The sequence below is a fragment of the Chanos chanos genome, chromosome 2 (assembly GCF_902362185.1).
Source record: "Chanos chanos chromosome 2, fChaCha1.1, whole genome shotgun sequence".
NCBI lineage: Eukaryota > Metazoa > Chordata > Actinopteri > Gonorynchiformes > Chanidae > Chanos > Chanos chanos.
In genome coordinates, this window is record NC_044496.1 from 17223641 (window position 1) to 17233771 (window position 10131).

General features: G+C 40.1%; 1 protein-coding gene across 1 annotated transcript in view; it reads left to right on the forward strand.

Annotated features, from left to right (window-relative positions):
- Positions 1-763: 763 nt before the first annotated feature.
- Positions 764-10131, forward strand: part of LOC115804608 (multiple epidermal growth factor-like domains protein 11) — an 18627-nt gene continuing 9259 nt past the window's right edge. The window contains exons 1-9 of the mRNA XM_030765120.1: positions 764-840; positions 1066-1167; positions 2112-2212; positions 3232-3324; positions 7812-8058; positions 8226-8346; positions 8595-8731; positions 9239-9451; positions 9827-10001. Coding sequence (XP_030620980.1) covers positions 764-840; positions 1066-1167; positions 2112-2212; positions 3232-3324; positions 7812-8058; positions 8226-8346; positions 8595-8731; positions 9239-9451; positions 9827-10001 — 1266 coding nt within the window. The remainder of the gene's footprint in view (positions 841-1065; positions 1168-2111; positions 2213-3231; positions 3325-7811; positions 8059-8225; positions 8347-8594; positions 8732-9238; positions 9452-9826; positions 10002-10131) is intronic.

Below are 10131 nucleotides of genomic sequence, written 5' to 3' on the forward strand. Positions count from 1 at the left end.
ATGACTGCTTCTGAACACATTTTAGAACATTTTAGAGTACATTACAGTTCATGTACATTACAGTTCATGTACAGTTCGCATTCAGGTACTCATTTAGCCAAAGATACTTTTGATCAATTTTGGGTATAATCAACAGCATAAACAGCTTCAGAAGAAAAGGAAAGTGCTCAATGTGTCTCTGTGGCTTTTCCTAGAGACAGATGAGACATGAAATTATTGGATAGGAGACATTAAAAAACATTAAACACACTCCTTGAATGACCAAGCCTATGATAGATTATTATAGAACCAACTGAACATGTGCAGTTTGCTGCAACAGTGACAACACATTCACAGATCACTGCCAAGAGCAGGCTATGTCTAGACTAATAAGTTAATCATATAGATAAAACGCATTAGAGACTGGAATTTCTGAGTAAATTATATTACATATTATTGTGCCTCCTTTTCTCCAGGATGCAAAATACAATGAAAACTTTCACACCTATAGTTTGTGATTTACCAGACTGTGATTAAAAATAAAACTTTAAGAACTGTGTTCTTGCCTGGAGCTTGTTAGGGGCCTTGATAATGTAGAGGGTTAAGTTATGAGCTATGATAACATCTCATTTGAATTTCCAGAGTTTCTAAACTACTTTTAACTCTCATGTAAAACATTTAAAACATATTCTCTCTCCCTCTCTCTCTCTTTTTCTCACTCACTCTCTCTCTCACATTCAGGAATATGGAGAATACTCTTTGCTTGATTTCATTTCTGATATTGATGATCGTGGTTGGTTTTGTTCCTTGCTGTTGCACTCTGAATCCAGATGACCCAAATGTCTGTAGTCACTGGGAAAGGTGAGGAAATACTTGACATTTTTATTAGTGTAACTATGTTACTGTGTTAATGTAAAGATGAGATCTGTAAAAACAAGACAGACTTAGTTACTATTCGTGTACACAAATAAAGTTGCTGTACATAGTGCACTGTGGCATCTTTATATCTCACATTATATATTATTATGTATTGTAGGCTCTATTGTATCGGTCTATACTTGTAACCTTTCTTTCTATCTCTTTCAGCTATACAGTAACTGTGCAGGAGTCATATGCTCACCCATTTGATCAGGTCTATTATAGCCGATGCACTGACATCCTCAGCTGGTTCAAATGTACCAAACACAGGTAGAAACAACATAGTTGAATAAGAGCACTGAAAATGTGGAACCAAGCACTACTCTCCTGAAAACAAGCCTTGTTGTTTTAAACGTAGCGCTGCATGGCTTACCCTTGTTACTGTACCGTGAACTCAGGCACAACACGCATGAACAAAAGCCCTGCATAGCTAATCAGCTAACCAAAGGCAAATATGGTTTACACACTATGAATATTTCTCACCAAACACAAGCTCTGCATCTGTAAACCAGAACTTATAAAAGCCTGTTTTCTTTACTAACGTAACAGTCTCTTTAACAAGTCTTAGTTACACATTGCTGTTTAAACTGTTGGCACAGGTAACTTTTCAAAGAAAGTGGTTCGAAGTTTGTTAAGTGATTATTATTAAGTCTGGTGAATGCCCTCTGTATATTTATTGCTCTTGGGCTGGGTGTCTCCCTAGACAGCTCCCTAGCAGTCTGTCTGAGGTGCTTGCTTGAGTATAAACTTAAAGAGCTTTAGCTTTTAATTACAGCACCCAACACTTGATCTGAGAGCTGAGTGCATGAGGAGACTGCAGTTTTATATTTCATTGGATCTTAATAATGGCTGACTGAGATCACCGGGTGAAGTCCTGACCTCACTTAACTGTGATATGACAGTTAGACTAGAACAGTACTTTCTCTTTGAGTTTTGGCACTTAATTACCCACATGTATGGCGCTTATGACACAGGGGATTACGTTATTCTGTATTGTCAATGGAGCTGAGATGAAGCTTTACATGAGAGGTCTATTACCCCTGCAATTACATAATAATGTTTCTAAATAAGTTGGCATAGCCAAGCATGACGTACTGTGAGAGAAGACTATGTAAGTAGCCTCCTGATAGGTGGCCAGTGTAATGCTGTGCTACTATACAGTTTGAATGTGGGGGATATATGACTTTTCTACAGTCTCTCTTATTGTGTCTCAGGATAAGTTATAAGACAGCATACCGGCGTGGTGTGAGGACAATGTACAGGCGACGGTCCCAATGTTGTCCTGGTTACTACGAGAACGGAGACCTGTGTGTGCGTAAGTATGACTTCTCTCGTCTATGCTGTTCTCCACTGGGTTCTTGTCATCTGCCTCCATCAGACAAACTTGGTTTAGACTGTCACAGTGACTGAAATGTGTGTTCAAATCTTTTACATGCACATCTTTAGGAGCTCCTTTCTTATACAATTTGCTGTATAATCATACACTGGATTGAGACATCAAAGCTGGTACAGGTAGTTTCATACACAGTCAGAGTTAAGGACACACACACACACACACACACACACACATGCACAAAGGCCCATAATTAGAACTGGAATGAATGGGTTTGTCACTAAGTGCAGGTTTTTGTTCTGTACAAAAAAGCATGTTTTATACTGTATCCTTTAAACATAATTTAGCACTTGACTTCATGATACCTGCTGTGCTTAGATTCTCTCTGAGACGACCTATGAGAAGTACTCTCTGCGTGTGTGTGTGTGTTCAGTTCATTTGCATTGAAAATTACTCTGTTTTCCTTCTTGATTTATAGCAGTTACATACTTGAGCATCTTCTCACACTCCCTTGACATCTAGTTTATCATTTAAAGTAATTTTGAAAGACATTGCATTGTGTTTTACACACTTAAAGAAATTAAAGATATGTTAGCCTCACCAACACATCTCTCAACTGGAGAACAGTTCGTGCACTCTCAATTTACCACACTTCATATAGTTAGTATCCAAAGCTGATTTCTCATCTCCATGTCTATAGCCATGCTGGAGAAATCTTCTGACAGCGCAAAAGGATAAGACTCTATGGTATAGGTGCACTTGATTACCACTACCATTATTGTGTCTCATCCACACAGTCATTTAATACACGGAATAACTGGTGCAAGCATGCATGTGTGCCTGTGTGTGTGTGTGTGCCTGTGTGTGTGTGTGTGTGTGTGTGTGTGTGTGTGTGTGTGCGGACGCATGTGTTTGTTTGTGCGTTTGGGCATGCCTGCGTGCACGTGCGTGTGTGTTTTATATTCTGTACAAGTGCACTTACCCTGTGTTCCTTTGTGCAGCTCTGTGTACAGAGGAGTGTGCTCATGGCCGCTGTGTGTCTCCTGACACATGTCAGTGTGAGCCAGGCTGGGGAGGAGTGGATTGTTCAAGAGGTAAGCAATCATACATGACTCACTAACTCACCTGCTTCACAGAGTTTTCTCTTCATTCTCTCTATATCTGACATCATTGTACTCTACTCAAACTGCTCAGATCTGTTCTCATTTAGCAAATAACATCACAGGGTCAGACATAATTTATTCCCCAGCATTAAAACAACAGGACTTCTTGTACTTTAGTTTGTGGGGAGAAAAAGACTTATAGTAGCAGGTTTACCCAAAGGGTTAGACATCTATTTAAAATGTGCTGTCTCCCTGGCTTTCTGTCTTGGGCATAAAATGGTAGGTAGTCTAATATGACTGTCATACATTTGTGTTGGTTCTGTATCCCTGTGTGCAGCGAAATATGTGGCCTTGTGTTTACTAAATCTGATTGGTCCATTCATCTTGTACATCCACCCATATATACAACCACATATCCATTCACCCATCCATCCATTCACCCACCCATATATCCATCCATCCATCAACTGAATTACTGTTGATCAAGAAAATTGCACAAAACAATTAATCAAACAAGCCATCTAATGAATCATGATTTAGAATAATAATTTCAGCACACTAAGTACAGTAGATACAAGCTATCATATTCAGTATGGCATGCAACCCTGAGTGTTTTTGATCTTTTGGTATAGATCATGCTCTGATAAAGTAATTATCAAAATGGGAACAGTAGGAAGCGTTGGAATCACTGACAGAAAAGACTTGGGCAAAAGACTTCACTTGTTGCAATTTTTAGAACTAGGGTTTCAAAGCAGCGTGGGCCTCTGGGTATAAAGATCCTTGAACTCTTTTTAAAAGCTCCCAAGGCTGAAACATGTTGGACATATTTCATTGCATAATCCATAAAGCTACTCACAATTTACAAAAGCATGGAAAAAAGGCCCCCAAAAAACAACAGACTATCATCTTCAGAACAACACCAACAATAGGGTCGTGGAATCTCTCGTTGCGGATTGCCTGTGATTTAGACATAACAGAAAACAAAAGGTTAAATGTCTGACTATTGTAATCCATATCAAGATCCAATCATATGATAAAAACATACTGAATTACAACGTGAACAGCTCTTGTTTAAATTGTACAGGTACCCCAGAGTCCACAATTAAAACAAAACCCCTAGTGTACATTTATTTGTACATACACTCTAAAGATGTGTGTACTGTATGTGCATTTGTATTCACAAAATACTGGTATATTCTTCCATTCTGCCCTGGAGTCCAATATAAAAGAAGAAAATGTCCAAGTGAGACATTTGTGTGCCCATTTGTATGGCTGTGTGTGCTTTGATGACAGCAGTGAGTTGGTCTCTGGGTTCATCAGTGCAAGTCATGTGATATTTAAACTGGGCTCTTAAGCAAGCTCAGCAGTGATCACACAGTGATCACTCAAAGGCATCAATCCTTCTTCTGCTCATCAGCAATGCTGATGAATGAACTCCACTCCCCAACCAGTTCACATAAGCACTCTGAACTGCATCAACACCATCTTCTTTTCCTTCATAGAACACTTAAAATGAATACACAGGTCTCAGGTAATGCCTTGGGTTTTTTTTTCTTTTTTTGTTTTTTTACAGCTGTGTTCTGTTATGTAGGATATGCTTTAAGATACAGGAGAGATAAAAATAAGACATGACTCTGATAAATTGCTAATTTCAGTACAGATTTAAGCCAGTTAATTAATAACTGAAAAAAGAATTTAAAAAATCATTCATTCAGTTCAATAATTCACTCAAATCAGATAAATCGCTTAAAAAAATCATTGAGTAATTTACTCAGTAATTTGATGCAAGAATGGTTTCTTGTGTTGACAGAACTATGGCTATTGAAGGTTTTCAGTCGTACTTAGGAATCGTCAGTCAGCATTTTATCCATTAGAAACACAAGTTGTGCCACTATTAAATCAAACCTGAATCAGAGACTGTCTGCTCTGATTGACGTCTCTGAAACATTCATGGTTATGATGGAAGAGACTCCCCTGTTCGGATGCAGTTAAGTGTCTCACTGTCAGCCTCCGAACTCCCTGATTACCTGCATTTCTTGACTGTCACATGACTCCATCCCAGATATTTCAGGCTAAATGAGCCATTAACACCATGACCTCTGTTCTAACACCCACTCCTTCCTGATTCATTCTCCTCTTGTTTGTTTCGTGGCTTCTCAGTGTTTGCAAGAAGCAAAGCCATTCTCTCCGGCCGCCACTGAATTCTATTAACATCGAAACGACTTTGAAAATCCATAGGAATAATTCATAGAGCTTGCAGACTTCTAGCGACACAGAGAGCAAAGCGGGACTGATTGAAGTAGTGAATTCATACAGAGTAACTTTGAGGCTCAAGGTTTACTTGTCCTCTCTGAAGAGTCTGAATGGAGGAAGATGCACCAGAGACTCCTGGTGGTGAGATGAGGAGTGAGTGGTCTGAGCCAAATCATTAGTTTGTGCTTGTGGCAATAAAGATTTTAGATGTACTGTAAGTTTGTGTAAGGGATTTACTCTGAGTTGAATTTCAACCACTGACCGCCGAGTACAGAGTGATATGCCTCAGCAAGAGAGCGAAAGGCTTGAACCAATAGCCCAACTGCATGATGTCTGCTGAGGGAGAGAGGGAGGTTTACCAACAACACTGCCCTTGACTACCTCATCTCTGTATCTCTCACACCCAATTAGTGATGATTCATCCTGAAACAGAAATGGTATGCTGACCTTAGGGTTTAGATGCTTTGCCAGTTAACTGGAATCTTGAACCAAAAGCCAGAAAACCCTTTGAAGGATGGAGGATTTACCTACAGCAGAGCCCATGACTAGCTCATCTCTGCTACACTGGAAACCTCACTCTCAGTCCAAGTTCACAGCACTAATGTAACAGGTTCACCTTGAGCCAGATTTGAGCCATTTACCTCAGGGAAGAAAGTACAACAGGGTACCTGCAGCACTGCCTTAGACTGCTTCATCTCTGCTTCATTAGCCCATCTTAAAATGCTCAGGATGTTGTGGTGACATGCCATTTCTGAAACCTCAGACGTAAATGCTACTGTTGGCGACTTCTATGACCTAAACATGGCATTTTACAATAGTGGAATCACATGCTGAGCTTTGAGTAGTCCAGTGTCATTGTGACAATAAATGCCTTTTGTTCACAGACCTGTTTTTCCCTTTTTGTAGTTTGTATGTGAAGAGCCAGAGTCACTGTTATAAAATCCCACCCAAAAGGGTTGAAGCCATGCCCAGGAGGAACAGTCAGTTTCTGCTCCACATAATTTTTGTAATGGGAATGTTGGAGGAGGATATGCATTCACTGAGAGAGCTATACCCATAGCAAGAGTGGACGATAAAAAGGCCATTACCACACCATACAGATAGTACTGTGGACAGCCTGACAGACCTAAGAGGTGCTTCACTCCAGTGTGCTGCATCAAATTTAGTCCACTTGTGTCTCATTTCTAATTATCACAGGCGTCATTTCATTGGACAAAGTGTAGATATTATAGCACACTTGTATTTATATCCTCTTAACAATGACTGGGTTAAGGCGTTTCCTTAGGGCACTTTTTTGGTACAATAAGTATGGCATGAGTTGTGTTACGTATTCGAGACACGAGTATTTCAAGAAAGTCATCAAGAACTGATCTTCTCCCCCTTGGTTCATTTTTTAGTAATTTCAGTTCTTCGTCTAGTACATGCAATGCCCTTGTTAGTCAAAACACAATTACCTTTTTTTAAATTTTTTCATTATTTTTGGTTAGATGATCACTTATAAGGTGTGTGTTGTCATAGCTTTAGGCTATGTTAGTTTTTCAGTTCATCAACTGTTTAAACTGCATATTTAAACACAAATGCAGACCACAAAAGCTGAAAAACATACAAAGACGCACACACACACAAACACACACAAACAAACAAAACACATTTGTTTTATCTTGAGACAATGATGTCTTTGCTGTCTTGATTACTTCTTCCTACAACTGAATGCTTTCAGACTAACAGTAAAGTATTCTGTTCTCTAACTAAAATTGCTAATTAAAACTTGGAAATCGATGAGCATCAATGAAATGCACCAATATGTTTTATTTTATTGTGTCTGAAATGTTTGATAATGGCACAAACCATCTCTGTCCTTAGTGTGCTTTAACTCCTAGTGCCTTACCATGAGTCATAAGCAAGCACACACGATCTTTCCTACATCCACATTATTTGTGTCATAAAGTGGCTTCAGCAAAGCAACTACAGAAATTCTGAAACATTGCCAAAATGTTTCACAAAGATACAAAACTTTCCCCATGGACATTGTAACTATTTTCAAACTAATTAGTAACTGTGACTTGTTATTGTTTAGATTATAGTGGCATTAAGTCTCCAAGATATAATTAGACACACATTGCACAACAGAATATACATCTCACACAATGGAGATTACATCAGAGCTTGTACCCCTCCCTAGTATGTCCACAGCCTCATTTGAACATTGACGTATTTATCCCCAGGTTGTGAGAATGACCACTGGGGTCCTCACTGCAGTAATCGCTGCCAGTGTCAGCATGGTGCCCTGTGCAATCCCATCACGGGTGCCTGCGTCTGCACTGACGGGTACCAGGGCTGGCGCTGTGAAGACCCCTGTCCAGCAGGTTACTATGGGGCTGCCTGTCAGTTATCATGCCAATGCCTTAACGGAGCCACATGCCACCATGAAAATGGGGAGTGCCTGTGTGCACCAGGCTACACTGGAGCCCTGTGAGTTTACTTCAACTCCCAGAATCCCCTTTAGATCAGGGAATATCCAATATTGTGTTTGTTTAGGTGGGTGGTTAGTTCCATAAACATACAGTTTTTGAATTATCTGATAAGACAGAAAGATCCTATGGATGTTTTACTTATCAAAAAATGTTTAAACCTTGCAGCTGTGAAGAGCGCTGCCCACCTGGTAGTCATGGTGATCAGTGTGAGCTTCGTTGCTCGTGTCAGAATGGAGGAATATGCCACCACGTCACTGGCGAGTGCATTTGTCCTGCAGGCTGGATGGTAAGATCAAATACAACCATTCAAAGTTCAGTGCTCAGAGAGGTTCACCCCAGAGAAAGTCACACACGCACACACACACACAGAAGCATACTCAGCATAAGGGCATAAGGTCATTTAAAGATATTGATTTAAGGTATTGTTTTAAAGGTACCCGTAGTATTTCAAGTGAAAAAAAAAGCCTGGAAAAAACCTTGGAGGGTTGGTCATGCAACTATGCATAACTTTGTTTATTTGTTGTCTATCCACAGGGCTCAGTGTGTGTCCAGCCATGCCAAGCTGGTACTTTTGGCACCAACTGTAGCCAGCGGTGCTTGTGTCAGAATGGTGGACTTTGTGATCACATCAGTGGGCAATGCCAGTGTGCAGCTGGATACAGCGGAGAAAGGTATGGGCCTGAACACACTCACATACAACCAGAGAATGTTTTCTGACTTTTCATTCCACCAATAAGACATTCCTGATAAGCATTTTGTCAAACATACCCAAGCGGGTCTCAACATTGTGTTCTCTGTTTGTCTGTTTCTTTCTGATGCATAGATCTGTAGGCAGTGGTACACTTTGGTCCACACCACATACTGTCATAAAAAAACCTAAGCACACCTACGCAGCCTTTCTCATTATTAGGACTGTGCTGAACATTTTCAGAATCATCCCATAAAAAACAGAAACATACCATTATGAAAATGCTTGTGTCTCTCAAAATCTTTCTTCCTTTCTTTCACTGATAATAAACAGAAACTCCTTTAGAGAGTGGCTAAAGCTTAGCAAATGTAGCCATGCAACTACATGCTACTAATCTGCCTTGAAAGGTCTGTGACACTAAGACATTTAGATCAGAATCTCTGGCAGGCACAATGTTCTGTACTTGATGTCGGTGATGGCTTTTCCCAAGGTGCCAGGAGGAGTGCCCATCGGGTACATTTGGTCCTCGGTGTACCCAACATTGTAACTGCCAGAATGGTGCCAAATGTGACCACATTAATGGGGCATGCCTTTGCGATGAGGGATTTAAAGGGCCCATGTGTGAGGAGCGCTTCTGCCCAGCTGGTCTGTACGGGCTCACCTGTGATAAAAACTGTCCCTGCAACATTAACAACACAGTTAGGTAAGTAAATGAACATACTCACATGAACACTCGTTTTCTATTACCATCACTTGAATGAAGTTCTAAGCAGTACACTGTGACAGTGGGAATATATTACTGTAAGAGGCGGATTAGACTGCTGGTTCAAGACAGTTGACAGTTGTTTGCGAAGTTGTGAAATTGTGAATCTAAAGAGCTGTATTCCCACAGTGTTCTGAACACATAACAATTAACATTTGCATTATACAACATTTCTGCATCTGTTAATCAATTTTAATTAATATGTGGTCAAATTACATAGAACCATGTTGAAATGTGGTGAAGGGAACTGAATCCAGTTTAGTCCACCTAAATGTGAAATGAACTGAACTTAATGAAACTGATTTTTGTCCACAGTTGTCACCCTTTGTCAGGTGAATGTACCTGTGCACCTGGGTGGATGGGACTTTTCTGTAATGAGACATGTCCAGTTGGTTATTATGGGGATGGATGTAATGAGATGTGTCTGTGTGAAAACGGAGCTGACTGTGACAGCATTACTGGGCAATGTATCTGTGCCCCAGGCTTTACTGTGAGTATGTGTGTTTACTGTGAGTATACACACACAAATACATGCTAACGCTCAATCATGTGCCAAAAACCTGTTTGTATGTGTCATGTGATGACACACTCCTGATTTATTGAGAAATGCGAAAGCCTTA